Source organism: Molothrus aeneus, chromosome 28 (assembly GCF_037042795.1).
Source record: "Molothrus aeneus isolate 106 chromosome 28, BPBGC_Maene_1.0, whole genome shotgun sequence".
NCBI lineage: Eukaryota > Metazoa > Chordata > Aves > Passeriformes > Icteridae > Molothrus > Molothrus aeneus.
The window spans coordinates 2,766,829-2,783,039 of NC_089673.1; the positions used below are offsets into that span (position 1 = coordinate 2,766,829).

The window sequence follows — 16,211 nt, forward strand, 5'->3', positions numbered from 1 at the left end:
GCCTTGCACTGTTTGCAGGTTTGTGTTACCTGTGTGGCTGTGTCAGACACTGAATGGAGGGTGGGGGCAGACGTGGGGCTGGGGTCACCCTGAAGACCCCCCCAGTGCTAAAGGTGAGGGGGTCCAGGCTCCTTGGGGCGCTGGCTGTGGGTGGCACTGTCCCCAAGCCATGGTGGCACCAGCAGCTCCATCCACCTGGAGCATCTCTGTCTGTCTGTCTGTCCCCAGTGTCCCTCCAGCCCTGGGTTCATCCCATGGGGTGGGACCCCCACACTTGGGGGCAGCTCTGGGGGCTGTCACCAGCCCTGTCCCCTCTGTGTCACCATTGTCACATCCTCTCGGTGTCACCAGCCCTGTCCCCTCTGTCAGCAGCCACCTCCATGGGTCACTGCCACCCGACTGCTGGCCCCACAAACACCCATTTGGGAGTCCCTACAGCCCCAAACCCCTGTCCTGGGCTGTCCCCAATGTCCCCTGTGAAGGGGACCCCAATGTCCCTGTGAAGGGGACCCCAATGTCCCTCTGAGCTGGGCGCTGTGGCCGCTGTGGGTGGCACAGAGGGGACAGGGAAAGGCCAGCCGTGCCCTGGGCAGGTGCCAGGGCGGGTCCTGCTGGTGCCATCACGTTGCTGGCAGGGTCTGCCCCGCGTCCCCAATGCGGGAAGGGGAGGGGACATCCCCGTGGGTGCCACACACGTGTCCGAAGTGCCACCCCCCCCTCCTTGGCAGCGCTCGGTGCCTCCCAAAATAGCCCCGGCGGGGCCATAAAAGCAGAAGGGGCACAGGGGGAGGGGGGAAAAGGCGCCATGGTGGGTCCTGGGGGAGCCAGGGCGCCGCTCTCGGCCCGCCTGGGCTGCCGCCTGCAGGAGGAGGACGTGGGCAGGAGGGAAACCTTCAGTGCCGAGTGGCTGGACCTGGAGCTCAGCTCCCGACCCGAGGAGGGGTGAGGGGCACGGCCAGGGGGTGCCAGGGGGTATGGGGGGCACCCACACCACCGAGTGCTGGAGGATTTGGGGGGTTTTGTTGTGGGGATTTGGGTTGTGGGGTTCTGGAACGTGGAGTTTCCATGGGGATGTGGGGTGGTTCCAAAATTGTGGGGCCTCCATTAGGGTTTGAGGGGCTCCAAGGGTCCCAAAATATGGGGGTTTGGGCAGCCCAAGAGTCCCAAACTTGGGCAGACCCAATGGTCCCAGGGGGTGCCAGGGGTCCGAGGGGTGCTGGGGGCACAGGGGGCACCGGGTGCTGGAGGATTTGGGGTTTTTTTGGTGAAGATTTGGGTTGTGGGGTTCTGAAATGTGGGGTTTCCATGGGGTTGTGGTGGGCTCCAAGTGTCTCAAAATGTGGGGTCTCCATAGGGTTTTGAGGGGCTCCCAAAATACGGAGTTTCTGTGGGTTTGTGGGATGGTTCCAAAATTGGGGGTTTCCATGGGGGTTTGGGGGTGTAGGAGACTCCAATGGGGTTTTGAGCAGCCCAAGAGTTCCCATGGGGTCTTGTGTCCCAAATTCGGAGGTTCCCAGGGGGGTTGGGGGTTTCTGAGGGTCCCTGTGGGGTCAGGGAAGCTCCGGGGGGAGGTGGTGGGGGGTACCCAAGAGGGACTGTGGGGGGGAGGCCGGGATTCCACAAGGGGCCAGGAGAACATGGGGGTCTCCAGGGGTTCCTATGGGGCTGAGGTGGGACATGGGGGGTTCTTCCATGGAGTGGGGTGGCACACGGGGGTCTCCAGGTGTTCCTATGGGGGTCTCCAGGGGTTCCCATGGGGGTCTCCAGGGGTTCCCGTGGGGCTGAGCTGGGACATGGGACATGGGGGGTTCTTCCATGGAGTGGGGTGGCACACGGGAGTCTCCAGGGGTCCTGTCGGGGTGCGGTGACCCCGAGGGCTCAGAGCAGGACCCTGAGGACCCTGACCCAGTGAGGCTCTGTCCGTGCCCAGGTGGTGCCGGCGGGAGGCGGACACGCAGCGCCGGGAGTCGCTGGAGCAGCGCGGGGCCGTGCGGGTGCTGGAGCAGCGCTCGCCCTGGGGGCTGCTCAGGGTGGGGGTCCTGGGACAGCCCCTGACCCAGCACCTCCTGCCCTACGCTCGCACCTTCCCCGTGCCCCTTTTCGCCCCCTCAGACCTGCGCGGGGCCAAGGGCGGCGTTCCCCGCACCCTCTCCCGCTCCCTCTCGCACGAAGCCCAGCGGGGCTGAGTTGCCGGGGGAGGCCGGGGTGCGGGGTGGGGGGGCAGGAGGGTGATGTTGGGGGGGGCTGGGGGGACCCTCTGGGTCAGCTCAGCCGCCCCCCGAAAAGGCAGCAGAAGAAGGAAGGGGCAGGTGGGGGTGGGCTCCCATCGCTCGGGACCCCGCCCCGCCGCGGGCGCGGTGGAGGCCGGTGGGGACGAGGACCCCGCGGGTCGGGGGCTCCCGCCCTTCGGGGGGCTCCCGGCAGCTCCGGCGTGACTCAGTTTCCCTGGCGAGAAGAAGGGAATGAGAGGATGAGGATGAGGATCGCTGAAAGCCTGGGGGGGCTGGAATGGGGGGGGGGGGGGTTGTACAAACCGCGCTCTTTGTACGGCAATAAAACCGCACAAAGAACCCACAAAAACTCTACCTTGGCACGGCAGAGTCTTTTTTGGGGGGGTACAAGGGTGGGGGGCAAGATTTAGGGGGGAGAGGGCCGTGTGTGGAGCACACGGGGAAACTGAGGCACGGCAGCGGGAGGGACCCGGTGTTTTATGGGACTGGGGGGGTCTGGGGGGGGGGGGGGGCTGTGGTTATATAACCCCCCCCCCCCCGCATCGCCCACCCGGTGCCAGGTTCTGCAGTGCCCAGATTAGCTGTTCCCAGTCCGGATCCCGCTGTCCCTGGGCCCCCGCCAGGCCCTGTCCCCTCCCCCGACCCCGTCCCGCTCCTTCCTCCCTCCTGTCCCTGCACCCTCACCCCTGCAGATCGGGCACGGGAAGGGTTTGGGGTCTTACAACGCCCCCGGCCCCAAATGTGGGAACCACCCTGCTCCTTAGCCCGGGGTGCTGGGAGCGCTGGGAGCCCTGGGAGCACTGGGAACACTGGGAACACTGGGAGCGCTGGGAGCGCTGGGAACGCTGGGAGCGCTGGGAGCACTGGGAGCTGGCAGAGGTGGCACCGGCAGCACTGGGAGCACTGGGAGCGCTGGGAGCACTGGGAGCACTGGGAACACTGGGAGCGCTGGGAGCACTAGGAGCACCGGGAACACTGGGAGCGCTGGGAGCGCTGGGAGCGCTGGGAGCCCTGGGAACACTGGGAGCACTGGGAGCACTGGGAGCGCTGGGAACACTGGGAGCACTGGGAGCACTGGGAGCACTGGGAGCGCTGGGAGCGCTGGGAGCACTGGGAGCTGGCAGAGGTGGCACCGGCTCCTGCCAGAGCTGGGCTGAGTCCAGCACGGGCGATGGAGAGCTCAGATGGGCCCCATCCCAATCCCTTCCCATCCCCATCCCAAACCCCACATCATTCCAATGCCTTTCCATCCCAATCCCCTTCCCAATCCCAATCCCAATCCCAATCCCAATCCTCTCCTCCTTCTAATCCCTTCCCATTCTCCTCCCCATCCCAATCCACCCCAATCCCTCCACATTTCCATCCCGATCTCATTCCAACCCTTTCCCACCCCAATTCCACACCATTCCTGTCCCTTCCCATCCCCATCCCAAACCCCACATCATTCCATTCCCTTCCCATCCCCATCCAAATCCACCCAAATCCCTCCACATTTTTCCATCCCCATCCCATTCCAGTCCTTTCCCACCCCCATTTCACACCATTCCTGTTGCCTCCTATCCCCATCTCATTTTTGTCCCTCTCCCAATCCCCCTCCATCCTCATCCCTATCCCACCCTCTTCATCCTCACCCCTCTTCCACCCTCTTCATCTTCATCCCTATCCCAATTCCCCTCCATCCTCATCCCTCTCCCAATCCCTATCCATCCTCACTCCTCTCCCACCCTCTTCATCCTCATCCCAATTCCCCTCCATCTTCATCCCAATCCCTCTCCATCCTCATCCCACGGAACCCTCATGAGCTGGGGCAGCACAGGGGGGTCACAGCCACATCTCGGGCTGTGGGGACAGACTCTCCCCGGCACAGGGACAGCATTCCTGGATTCCCAGAGCCCGGGAAGAGCGGCGGATCCGTTATCAGCTCCGTTATCGGCTCCGGCCGCGGCCCGGGGGCACTGGCGCTAACCGGGTTAGGAGGGATGGATGACGGATGGAGGGATGCAGGGTGGATGATGGATGGATGGAGGGATGCAGGGTGGATGGATGGGGCTGTCTCGGCTCCTTGTGGCCCCTCCCGGGCCGGCCAAGGATAAAAAGCGGCGGCGGCGGGGCCGGAGCCGCAGCCCCTCGCCATGAGCAGCCCGGCCGCGCTCCGAGAGGGCTACGAGCACTTCGACCCCCGCGCGTACCTGCGCAACAATTACCTCCCCCCCAGAGCCGACTTCTCCTCCGAGGAGTTCGTGGTGCCCTGGAAGCTGCGATGCCTGGCCGAGACCTTCGCCAGCGGTGAGAGAGGAAGGCGGCGGGGCGGGGAAACTGAGGCACGGAGCACGCAGGGGCAGCTCCTCTGCTCCTGCCTGGTTTTCCCGGGGACCCTCAGCGTGGTAGGGAAACTGAGGCACGGAGCATCCTCTGCTCCTGCCTGGTTTTCCCGGTTGTTGTGGCGGTCCCTCCCAGACATGTCCTGTCCCCTCCCAGGTGAGATCCGAGGGCGGACGTTGATCGATGTGGGCTCGGGCCCCACCATCTACCAACTGCTGAGTGCCTGCGACCACTTCGAGGAGATCGTGGCCACCGATTTCCTGGCGGTGAACCGGGAGGAGCTCGGCCGGTGGGCGCGGGGGGAGCCCGGAGCCTTCGACTGGAGCCCGTTCATCCAGCACGTCTGCAAGATCGAGGGGCGCGGGTAGGGGGGCCGGGGGGGACGCGGGAGGGGGGTGCTGGGGGGGTCCCTGCTGGATCGTGTCCCCAAAATCCACGGGATCACAGATGCAGGTCCTCATAGAACTCTGTAGATCCCGTGGGATCACAGCCACGTTTTGCCACAGATGCTGAGGGGATCCCTATAGGACCCTGTCACCAAAATCCCGTGGCATCACGGCCCCACATCCTCACAGACGGTGTTCCCAAATCCCATGGGTTCACAGCCCCCTGTGTCTGCAGGATCCCAGCCTCAGATATCCATGGGATCCTCTCTCTGAGCCTGTGGGTGAAGGGCTGATCCCCACAGGAGCCTGTCCTTGTGGGTGCCCAGTTGATCCTGCTCCCAAATCCCTGTGGCTCTTGGGTCAATCCCTCCTGGATCCCATTTCCCCACATCCCTGCAGCTGCTGGGTTGATGCCCAGGAGATCCTGTCCCTTTGTCCCTGTGTGTGTTGGGTTTGTCCTGCTGCAATCCTGCCCCTGGGTCCCTGTGGGTTCTGGAATGGGCATCCCACCCCAAGATGGGCATCCCACCCCACAACCCTGCAGGATCCTGTCTCCACACCCCTGTGTGAGCTGGATTGATCCCATCCCCACCTCTCTGTGTGTCCCAGGCCAATGCCCACCCAATCCCTGCTTCCCTGCACAATCCCACCTCATATCCCTGCAGAATTCTATCCTAACCTCCCTTTGTTAACTGCACTGATCCCATCCCCACATCCCTCCATGTGCTGGGTTCCTCCCATCCCTACAGGGATCTGTGTGTGCCAAATCGATCCCATCCCCACACTCCCCTGGGTGCCAGGTTGACCCCATCCCCTTATCCCTGTAGAAACTGAATTGATCCCATTCCCACGTCCCTGTGGGCACTGGATTGACCCCATCCCCACATCCCCGTGGATACTGGATTGATCCCATCCCCATATGCCTGTGGACACTGGATTGACCCCATCCCTTTATCCCCATGGATGCTGGATTGACCCCATCCCCACATCTCCATTGATAATGGATTGATCCCATGATCCCATCCCCACATCCCCATGGGACTGACCCCATCCCCACATCCTTGTCTGGATCGATCCCACCCCCCCATCCCCGCGTTTTTCGGGGTCAATCCCCTCCCCACATCCCCATGGACACCGCACTGACCCCATCCCCACATTCCCACGGAAGCTGGATTGACCCCATCCCCATGGATGCTACATTGATCCCCCCACATCCTCGTTTGTTCTTCATTGACCCCATCCCCACATCCCTGTCTGGACCGATCCCACCCCCCCCTCCCCGCGTTTTTCGGGGTCAATCCCCTCCCCACACCCCCCATCCCCATCCCACATCCCTTATTCCCTCATTCCCTCATTCCCCCTCTCCCCAGGGAGCCGTGGCAGGACAAGCAGCGCCGTCTCCGCCAGCGCCTCCGCCGGATCCTCCCCATCGACGTTCACCGCCCGGAGCCTCTGGGGGCCCCGCTGCGCCCCCGGGCCGATGCTCTGCTCTCCGCCTTCTGCCTGGAGGCCGTGAGCCCCGACCGCGCCTCCTTCGTGCGGGCTCTGAGCCACGTGGGGACCCTGCTGCGCCCGGGGGGACACGCGGTGCTGCTGGGGGCTCTGGGCGAGTCCTTCTACCTGGCGGGTCCCGCTCGGCTGCCCGTGGTGCCGCTGCAGGAATCGGATGTGCGGGAGGCGCTGGCGGCCGCGGGGTTCGCGCTGCGGGAGCTGCGCTGTTACGCGATGCCCCCCGCGCTCCGCACCGGCGTGGATGATGTGGATGGGGTGTTCTTCGCCCACGCGCAAAAACCGCTGGAAATGTGAGGGGGAGTCCCGGGAAATGGCCGGGAAATGGTGGGGAAATGTCACCCTGCCCGGGAGCGGCAAGGGAGGGGTGGGATGGAGGCAGCGCCGGCTGGATGGTGACAATAAAGGCTGAGGTTGTGGCACAGGATGGTGACAATAAAGGGCAAAGGATGGTGACAATAAGGGCACGGGTTGTGGCACAGGATGGTGACAATAAAGGGCAAAGGATGGTGACAATAAGGGCACAGGTTGTGGCACAGGATGGTGACAATAAAGGCTGGGGTTGTGGCACAGGATGGTGACAGTAAAGGTGGCAGAGGAAGGTGACAATAAAGGGCAGAGGAAGGTGACAATAAGGGCACAGGTTGTGGCACAGGATGGTGACAGTAAAGGGCAGGGGATGGTGACAATAAAGGCTGAGGATGGGATGGGTGGGGGGGGGTCTCGGCAGGGGGATTTGGGGCACAAATGGGGGGCAGAGAGCAAGAACAGGGTGGGAAAGGGGGTGCAGGGCAGGGCAGGTATGGGGGGATGTGGGGTGTGCTGAGGAGGTTTGGGAACACTGAGGGCGTTGGGGACACCTGGAGGGAATTTTGGGGCACGTGGGGTGGGACAGAGCGAGGCAGGGGGGGTAAGGGGTGCACTCTGGGGTGACAGCAGAAGGGAATGGGGTACACTGGGGGCTGGGGGACAAACCCAGGGGCTGGGGGGCACAGGGTGCCCTTGGGGCAGGGGACACGAACCCAGCAGCTCACAGATTAAACTCAGCTTTATTCACATCCCACAACACACCCAGGCAGGGGGCAATGGGGGGGGCACAGCCCCTCTGGGCTGGGAGGGGGCACCCCCAGCCCCAAGGCACCCACACAACGCCCCCCACCCCTGCCAGAGCTCCCCCATGCACACAGACCCCCCCCAAATCACCCACATGTCCCCCATCACCCACTGTCACCTCATGGGGGGGGTCCCCAGCTCAGCATGGGGAGGGTTTTGGGGGGGGGCTCAGCTGTCCTGGACCCCTCTGTGCCCAGATGGGGGGCACGGGGGGTCTGGGGGAGGAAAACAAACCTCAGAAGGCAACTGGGGGGGGCAGGAGGCCGTGGCCAGGGGGGGCTGGGAGGTTGCTTGGCACAGGGCAGGGCACAGCCCTGGGGGGGCACGGGGGGCTCTGCCCACCCCCCCCAGCAGCTCTAGTCCACTTTGAAGAGGTCGGAGTTGGCCTTCAGGAGGTAGAGGCTGTCGTCCATCAGGAAACTGGGGGGACAAGGGAGGGGTTTAGGGGGGGCCTTGAACCCCAACATTGAGCACAGCAAGCCTGGGGTCCCTCCAGCACCCCCATTTCAAGGTGGGGAGGGGGGGTCTGGGCATGGCACAGGGACCAAGAACATCCCATGGGAAACTGAGGGGGTGCTGAGCACCCCAATTTCAACAGGAAGGGCTCGCAGCACCCACAGTGGGGTCCCCAATACCTCAGTTTGGGACTTGCAGCACCCCATGGAAAACTGAGGGGGCCCTGAGCACCCCAATTTCATGAGAGGAAGGCTCAGAATCCCACCGATCTGAGCACCCCAATTAAGAGGGGGACAATGAGAACCCCACAGACCACAGTGGGCCCTGAGCACCCCAATTCCAAGAGGGATCCCCCAACAGAGTCCCCAACACCCCCAGACCACAGCAGAGCCCCCCCAAACCCGGGGGGGAAGCTCTGCACCCCTGCACCTCCCTGGGGAGCCCCTCACCCCTATTTTTAATTTTATTTTAGATAGGATTGGGGGGTAACTGACCTGTATTTTTAATTTTATTTTAAATAGGGAAGGGGGGGGGTCACTGACCTGTATTTTTAATTTTATTTAATTTTTTAACTTAATTTCATTTAATTTTAATTTTATTTTTATTTTAAATTTTATTTAATTTTATTAATTATAATTTTATAATTATTAATTTAATTTTATTTAATTTTCGTTATTAATTTAATTTTATTTATTTTAATTTTATATTTTATTTATTTTATTAATTTAAATTTTATTACTATTAATTTAATTTTATTTATTTTAATGTTATATTTTATTTAATTTATTTTAAATGGGAAGGGGGGGTCACTGACCTGTATTTTTAATTTCATTTAATTTTTTATTTAATTTTATTTAAATTTTATTTTATTTTAAATTTTACTTAATTTTATTAATTTCAATTTTATAGTATTAATTTAGTTTTATTAATTTTAAATTTTCCATTTTATTTAATTTATTTATATTTATATTTTATTTTAAGTGGGGAGGGGCGGTCACTGACATGTATTTTAAATTTTATTTAATTTTTTATTTAATTTTACCTTATTTTTATTTCATTTTTAATTTTATTAATTTCAATTTTATAGTATTAATTTAATTTTATTAATTTTAAATTTTCTATTTAAATTAATTTATTTATATTTTATTTTAAGTGGGGAGGGGGGTCACTGACATGTATTTTAAATTTTATTTAATTTTTTATTTAATTTTATTTAATTTTTTATTTTATTTAATTTTATTAGTTTTAATTTTATAGTATTAATTTAATTTTAATTATTTTAATTTTATATTTAGTTTAATTTATTTATATTTATATTTTATTTATATTTTATCTTAACTGGGGAGGGGGGGGGCTCACTGACCTGTATTTTTAACTTTATTTTAAATGGGATTGGGGGGGGTCACTGACCTGTATTTTTAACTTTATTTTAAATTTTATTTAATGTATTAATTTAATTTTCACAATCATTAATTTAATATTATTATTATTAATAATAATTTAATTTAAAATCATTATTGACTTGAATTTTATCTCTTTTCTTTCAAACGGGTTGGGGAGGGTCACATGCCTGCTATTTTAAATGTCCCTTTAGCCAGGACCGGGGTGTCACAGACCTGTAGAAGAGCACGTTGAGGGGGATGGTCCCGATGTGCCAGAGCGCGTGGGCGTCCAGCACCCAGAGCAGGGGGGGGAAGTCGAGCAGCTCCAGCAGCGCCAGCGCCTGCAGCAGCAGCACCGCGGCCGCGCATTTCCACACGTGCGGGAGCCGCCGGCCCTGCCGCAGGCACCAGCGCAGCCACCACGCCACCGTCAGCATCCCTGGGACAGGGAAAACAGCGTCAGCGTGCCCGGGACACGGGAAAACAGCGGGAAAAACAGCGGGAAAACAGCGGCACTGAGAGCTCCGGGGGTGGGCAAAACACCGTGAGAATTGCTGGGGAATAGAGAGAGGGGAGAGGGGGTGTCCAAACTCTGAAAGAATTGCTGGGGAAACAGTGAGGATCAGGGACAGGGGGGTGCCCAAACCCCAGTCAGGATTCCTGGGGAAACAGAGTGAGGATCAGGAAGAGGAGGGTGCTCAAAGCCTGTCAGAATTCCTGGGGAAACAGAGTGAGGATCAGGGACAGAGGGTGCTCAAAGCCTGTCAGAATTCCTGGGGAAACAGGGAGGATCAGGGACAGGGGTTGCTCAAACTCGGTCAGAATTCCTGGGGAAACAGGAAAACACAAGGACAAAACCCCAGTCAGAATTCCTGGGGAAACAGGGAGGATCAGGGACAGGGGGTGCTCAAAGCCTGTCAGAATTCCTGGGGAAATAGGGAGGATCAGGGACAGGGGGGTGCCCAAACCCCAGTCAGAATTCCTGGGGAAACAGTGAGGGGGATCAGGGAGAGATGGGTGCTCAAACTCTCTCAGCATTCCTGGGAAAACAGTGAGGGGGGGATCAGGGAGAGGGGGTGTCCAAAGTCTGTCAGAATTCCTGAGGAAACAGGGGGGAACAGGCTCAAACTCTGAAAGAATTCCAGGGAAAACAGTGGGGATCAAAGACAGGGGGGTGCCCAAAGTGTGGTCAGCATTCCCGGGAAAACAGGAGAACACAGGGACAGGGGGTGCCCAAACCCCAGTCAGAATTCCTGGGGAAACAACGAGGGGGTCAGGGAGAGATGGGTGCCCAAACTCTGAAAGAATTCCTGGAGAAACACTGGGGATCAGGGACTGTGGGGTACCCAAACTGTCAGAATTCCAGTGAAAACCACAAGGGGGATGTGGGAGAGGGGGGTGCCCAAACTCCAGTTAGAATTCCTGGGAAAAGAGAAGAACACAGGCACAGGAGGTGCCCAAAGTGTGGTCAGCATTCCTGGGAAAACAGGAGAACACAGGGACAGGGGGTGCCCAAACCCCTGGGCAGAACTCCACGAAAATGGGGAGCCCAGGGACATGGGGATACCCAAACCCCTGCTCAGCATTCCTGGGAAAATGGGGCTCAGGGACAGGGGGGGCTCAGACTGACCCCTGACACAGCCCCAGTACAGCCCAGTGGCTCCCAGTACAGCCCAGTGGCTCCCAGTACAGCCCAGTGGCTCCCTGCTCTGGCTGCAGCTGGCCCCAATAGCTCCCAGTCCCTCCCAGGCCATCCCAGTGCCTCCCAGTCCATCCCAGTCCCTCCCAGTGCCCCCAGCCCACCAGCAGCAGCGTTGGCCACCAGGTTGTAGCCGTAGTCGAAGCGCACGAGGCTCAGGTAGGAGATGTGGCCGGCGAGGAAGAGGAGGAGGAAGGCTCTGAAGATGCTGATTAAGGCTGGGCGCTGCAGCCCCAGCGTCCTGTGGGCAAGGGGGATGGTCAGGGTCCTCCCAGTATGGCTCAGGGTCCTCCCAGTACGGCCCAGGGTCCTCCCAGGTGCTCCAGTGATGCCCAAACTGGCCCAAGAGAGGCCAGCACCTTCCCAGTACAGCCCAGTGCCCCCCCGTCTGACCTCAGTGCCCCCCAGTTTGCCCCAGTGCCCTCCAGTCCATCCCCAGTGCCCCCCAGTTTGCCCAGTGCCTCCCAGTCTATCCCCAGTGCCCCCCAGTCCGTCCCCAGTGCCCCCCAGTCTGTCCCGAGCACCTCCCAGTTCACCCTCAATTTGCCCCAGTCCATCCCCAGTGCCCCCCAGTTTGCCCCAGTGTCCCCCAGTCCATCCCCATTGCTCCCCAGTGCCCCCCAGTCCAACCCCAGCACCTCCCAGTCCATCCCCAGTGCCCCCCAGTCCATCCCCAGTGTCCCCCAGTTCACCCCAGTGCCCCCCAGTCCCCCCCAGTTTGTCCCAGTTTGCCCAGTGCCCACCTGACGCAGCACAGGTACACGGAGTGCAGGATGACGGCCGAAGCACAGAAATAATCCAGTTTCTGTGGGATTTGGGATGGGGAAATTGGGGAGGGGGCCTAGAACAGGACCCCCAGGGGCTTGGGGACACTCTGGGGGTGTCACCCTGGGGGTTGGGGACACCCTGGGGGTGGCACTGCCTCACCTCTGTCAGCGCCGTGTCCCTGGTGTGGAACACGGTGGACCAGAACCAGGCGTTTAAGGAGACCTGGAAAAGGGGAAAATTTGGGATTTATGGGGTGGGGGGATGTGGGGCAGGGTCCCCCCCCGGGTCAGGACCCCCTCAAATGGGAGATGAGGAGGATGGGAATGGGGTGGGGGGGTGGAAGAGATGGGGCTGGGTGGGGTCAGGGGGAGATGGGGGGGATTTGGGGAGGAGGAAAAGGGAAAGGGGAAAAAGGGAAAGGGGAAAAAAAGGGAAGAAGGGAAAAAAAAAGGGGAAAAGGGGGAAAAGGGAAAGGGGAAAACGGGGAAAAGGGAAACGGAAAAAGGGAAAGAAGGAAAAGGAAAGAAGAAGGAGGAAAAGGGAAGGGGAAAAGGATGGAAAAGGATGGAAAAGGATGGGAAAAAGGGAGGGAAAAAGGGAGGGAAAGGGGAGGGGAAAAGGGATGGGAAAAAGGGAGGGGAAATGATGGGAAAGGCTGGGAAAAGGGTGGAAAAGAATGGAAAAGGGAGGGAAAGGATGGAAAAGGGAGGGGGAAAAAAGGGAGGGGAAAAAAGGGAAAAGGATGGGAAAGGGGAGGGAAATGATGGGCAAAGGGAGGGCAAAGGAGGTCAGCGGGCAGCAGGGCTCACCCAGGCGAAGGCGGTGCAGGTGGGGTAGGTGGGGGCGGCGCGGGGCACGGCCGCGCGGTACCGCAGCAGCATCACCAGGCTGGCCAGGCCGTTCAGCAGCGAGGCCAAGGCCGAGGCCGGCTCCTGCACGAACAGGAACCGCGAGAAGGGCCACTGGGGGGGCCCGGGGGGTCAGCGGGCACGGGGAGACCCCCGAGTGCCCCCCAGCCCCCCCAGAGCCGCGCTGACCTTGCCGTGGAACTGGGGCACGCGGTGCCCACCCTGCTGGTACAGCCGCACCGTCAGCCACATGCACTCGTACTGGCACTCATCCCGGCACGTCCAGCCTGTGGGGGGCACACCAGTATGCACCAGTGCCTCCCAGTATGCACCAGTGCACCACCAGAGCGCCCCAGCCCAGCGCAGGGCACAGGGAGTGGGTGGGGTTCACCCCCTGGCACCCCCAGCATCACTGAACAAGCTGGGAGCACCCGCAGCTGTCGCCATGGTGACCAGCAGCGTGCACCAGTGACTCCCCAGTATGGCCCAGTGACCCCACTTCATAGCCCAGCACCTCCCAGTATAGACCAAAACCAGCCCAGTATGCACCAGCACGACCCAGTGACAACCAGTACAGGATAAGGGACCCTTAACACAGCCCCAGTGTCCGCCAGCATCACCCAGCGCTTCCCAGTTCAGCCCCAGTCCCTCCCAGTTCAGCCTCAGTCCCTCCCAGTCCCTCCGCCAAGGGGCGTGGCTTAAAATGGGGCGTGGCTCCGAGAGGTGCGGCCTCCCCGGCGGGGGCGTGGTTTCTGGATCGGTCAACCAATAGGAGCAGGGGGCGGTACCTGTCAGGCCCATGTAGAGCGGCTGCCGGGCGCGGAAGTGCCGCAGCGCCGCTCCCGAGCAGTTCTGCCGCTCGCAGCGGCTCAGGCACTCCCGGTACAGCGGTTCCCGGTCCCCCTGCGAGCCCTGGGCCGGGCCCGGTGCTGCTGCCGCCATGAGAAGCAGCAGCAGCAGCTGCGCGGCCCGCGCCGCCATCGCCGCCCGGCCCGGCCGCTTCCGGCCCGCCCCGGAGATGGGGCGGCGCGGGGCACTATGGGATATACCGCCCCCGCCGGCCGCGGGAGGATCATGGGATATATCCCCCCGAGTGCGCTCTGCAGAGGCTCATGGGATATATCCCCCCATGTTCGCTCTGCAGAGGCTTATGGGATATATACCCCCATGGGGCCCGGGGATCCCGGGCACTGCGGGGACCTTCCGGGGACCCTCCGGTGTCCTGCGGGGCTCGGGGTCAGTTGAGGGTCCGGGGGCAGCGCGGCTTGAGGAACTGAGTGGTCCCGGCCATGCGGGACCCCCGGCAGCGGCCTGGCCTGAGGTGACAGTGATGTGCTGGATCCCCATTCCTGTCCCCATGGCAGGCGGGACCCCAACACCGAGAGTCCCCTCTTTGGGGGCTCCTCCCTCGGGGCAGCCTCGGTGGCACATGTGGAAGCACAGACTGGGGTGACCAAGGGTACATGGGGGGGCAGAACCTGCCCCATGTGGGGGTCCCATCCTGGTCCCCATCCCAGCTGCTCCTGGCTCTGCCCGGCCGGGGGCTTCGGATGCGGTCACCCCCATGTGTGGGGGTCCCCACCTGTGGAGGACCCCCCCATCCCAATTCCCTGTGTGCCCAGGGCAGCAGGTGAAGGTGGAACAGGTGGGGGACAGGTGCCAGCTTTTGGTAACCCCATTGGGGACCTGTCAGATGCTGCTGGACTGTCCCTGTCCCCCCAGGACAGCCTCCAGCCCCCCGCACCATTCCCGGTGCCAGCTCTGTCCCCCACCCCTGGGACTGACACCCCAAACCCACGAGTGGCATTTCTGTCCCCCTTCCCCTCATGGGTGACAGTCCCAGCCCCAGGTGAGGGGACAGGGATGGAGGTCGTGTCCTCCCCCCGCCCCATTCAGGCGACCCCCGGGATTGCAGCGGGACCCCGGGACTGGGGACACCCCGGGGAACGGGAACGGGGCGCTCCAGGATGGGAATGCTGGGGGGGGGTCCAGGGTTAGGGGGTCCTGCTGCTCCGGGGGGGTGGAAAATGGGGTCGGAGCCCCCCTGGAAGTGGGGAGGGGGCACCCGCCGGTCCCGGGGATAGGAAGGAGGAACGGGGGGTTCCCGGGGGATGGACGGCGGTGATTCCCGGTGCTCGGGCGGAGGGAAGGGGGGGTCCGGGGCGGGACATTCCCGGTGCTGCGGGAGGTTGGACGGGAGTGTGTGTGGGGGGGGGTCTGTCCTGGTCCGGGCCGGCGGGAGCGCGCGGGGGCGGCGGGAGCGCGCGGCGCGCCCTCGCCCGGGGCCGGGACCGGGATCGGGATCGCGAGGCGGAGCCCGGGAGCGGCGGGAGGCGGCGGCTCCGGCTCCGCAAACTTTCCCGGAGAGCGGCGGCGGGGCCATGGGCCGCGGCCCGCGCTGAGCACCATGATCGCGGCCGGGGGCTGCCTCGGCGCCGCGCTGCTGCTGCTGCTGCTGCTGCTGCTGGCCGCCCTCTGCCCCCCCGCCGCCGCCGAAGGTGGGTCCCGCCGGGGGACACCGGGGGGCACCGGGGACACCGGCAATCGGGGGGACTCCGGCCCCGCGCGGCGACTTCGCGTAAAGTTTTGCACGGGACCCACCGGGACCGGGGGGGCACCGAGAGGGCGAACCGGGCAAGGGAGTGGGGGACACGGGGGGCGTGACCGAGAGGGCACCGGGGGGACATCGGGGGTGGGACAGAGTGGAAAACCGGGAGGGGACGGTGGGGGGAACAGAGGGAGAAGCGGGAGGGGATCGTGGCGGCCTCGAGTTGCGAACGAGGGGGGCACCGGGGCTGGGATCGGGCAGCTCTGGGGGCCACCGGGGGGAACCAGGGGCTGCACGGTTGGAAGTGATGGGATCGCCTCCCCCGGTGCCCCTTCGGTGCCCCCGGTTCTCCCCGCCGCGGGCAGCGCGACCCCGATGTCCCCGCGCCGCGACTGCCGCCAGGACTGGGGCCGAACTGGTGTGGACTGGGAGGCGCTGGGGCCCAGCGGGAGGCCTTGCCCGCTGCACCCCGGTTCCCCCGAGCTGCACGATTCCCGAGAGGAATTTAGGGGCTCCGGTACAGCCCGCAGCGGGGACTCCCCCCGCTGCAGCCGGTCCCAGAGCTCCGGTACCGCCGGGAGAAGGGGGAACGGGAGCCCCCAGCTTGTGGGGGTTCCCTTCCCGTGGGCATCGGGAGGCTCCGGGGTGCGGAGCGGCTGGCTGGCTGGCTGGCTGGCTGGCTGGGTGGGTGGGTGGGTGCGTCCCCGTCGCTCCCATCCACATTCTCGACGTGCCGCACCCAGCCCAGCCCCGGGGGGAGCGGGGAGCCCGGCCCGGCAGCCCCCGGGCCTCGGTCACGCACCGCAGGAACGGGGCAGGAACGGGGCCAGCAGGGCATGGAGCTGGTGGCCCCAAAATGGGCAGCGGCAGCCCCAAAAGTTGGACCCTGCTGCCGCCCTCTTCGTGTCGGGGGGCAGCTCCGGCAGCGGGAGTTTGGAAAGTGAAAGCT

General features: G+C 61.4%; 3 protein-coding genes across 3 annotated transcripts; 2 read left to right on the top strand and 1 right to left on the bottom strand.

Moving 5' to 3' along the window:
* Positions 1 to 801: 801 nt before the first annotated feature.
* TCAP (titin-cap) lies at positions 802 to 2,188 on the top strand. Its single transcript, XM_066567064.1, has 2 exons — positions 802 to 942; positions 1,931 to 2,188. The coding sequence occupies exons 1-2, from the start codon at positions 806 to 808 to the stop codon at positions 2,184 to 2,186; spliced, it is 393 nt and encodes a 130-aa protein (XP_066423161.1). The 5' UTR covers positions 802 to 805; the 3' UTR covers positions 2,187 to 2,188.
* Positions 2,189 to 4,363: 2,175 nt separating this feature from the next.
* On the top strand, positions 4,364 to 6,745 carry PNMT (phenylethanolamine N-methyltransferase). The gene is made up of 3 exons (XM_066567056.1): positions 4,364 to 4,517; positions 4,710 to 4,917; positions 6,310 to 6,745. The coding sequence occupies exons 1-3, from the start codon at positions 4,364 to 4,366 to the stop codon at positions 6,743 to 6,745; spliced, it is 798 nt and encodes a 265-aa protein (XP_066423153.1).
* Positions 6,746 to 7,478: 733 nt separating this feature from the next.
* PGAP3 (post-GPI attachment to proteins phospholipase 3) lies at positions 7,479 to 13,715 on the bottom strand. Its single transcript, XM_066566801.1, has 8 exons — positions 13,503 to 13,715; positions 12,904 to 13,001; positions 12,676 to 12,828; positions 12,026 to 12,088; positions 11,842 to 11,903; positions 11,203 to 11,339; positions 9,634 to 9,838; positions 7,479 to 7,981 (listed from the first exon to the last, which is right to left on the bottom strand). Exons 1-8 carry the CDS (start codon positions 13,693 to 13,695, stop codon positions 7,918 to 7,920), a joined length of 975 nt encoding a protein of 324 aa, XP_066422898.1. The 5' UTR covers positions 13,696 to 13,715; the 3' UTR covers positions 7,479 to 7,917.
* Between the last annotated feature and the right edge of the window lie 2,496 nt (positions 13,716 to 16,211).

Coding starts and splice junctions, on each gene's coding strand:
- TCAP (XM_066567064.1), top strand. CDS start 806: ATGGTGGGTCCTGGGGGAGCCAGGGCGCCGCTCTCGGCCCGCCTGGGC. Junction 943..1,930: donor AGCTCCCGACCCGAGGAGGG/GTGAGGGGCACG, acceptor GTCCGTGCCCAG/GTGGTGCCGGCGGGAGGCGG.
- PNMT (XM_066567056.1), top strand. CDS start 4,364: ATGAGCAGCCCGGCCGCGCTCCGAGAGGGCTACGAGCACTTCGACCCC. Junction 4,518..4,709: donor GGCCGAGACCTTCGCCAGCG/GTGAGAGAGGAA, acceptor GTCCCCTCCCAG/GTGAGATCCGAGGGCGGACG. Junction 4,918..6,309: donor TGCAAGATCGAGGGGCGCGG/GTAGGGGGGCCG, acceptor CCCTCTCCCCAG/GGAGCCGTGGCAGGACAAGC.
- PGAP3 (XM_066566801.1), bottom strand. CDS start 13,695: ATGGCGGCGCGGGCCGCGCAGCTGCTGCTGCTGCTTCTCATGGCGGCA. Junction 13,002..13,502: donor GCTCTACATGGGCCTGACAG/GTACCGCCCCCT, acceptor TGCCCCCCACAG/GCTGGACGTGCCGGGATGAG. Junction 12,829..12,903: donor TGCCCCAGTTCCACGGCAAG/GTCAGCGCGGCT, acceptor GGGCCCCCCCAG/TGGCCCTTCTCGCGGTTCCT.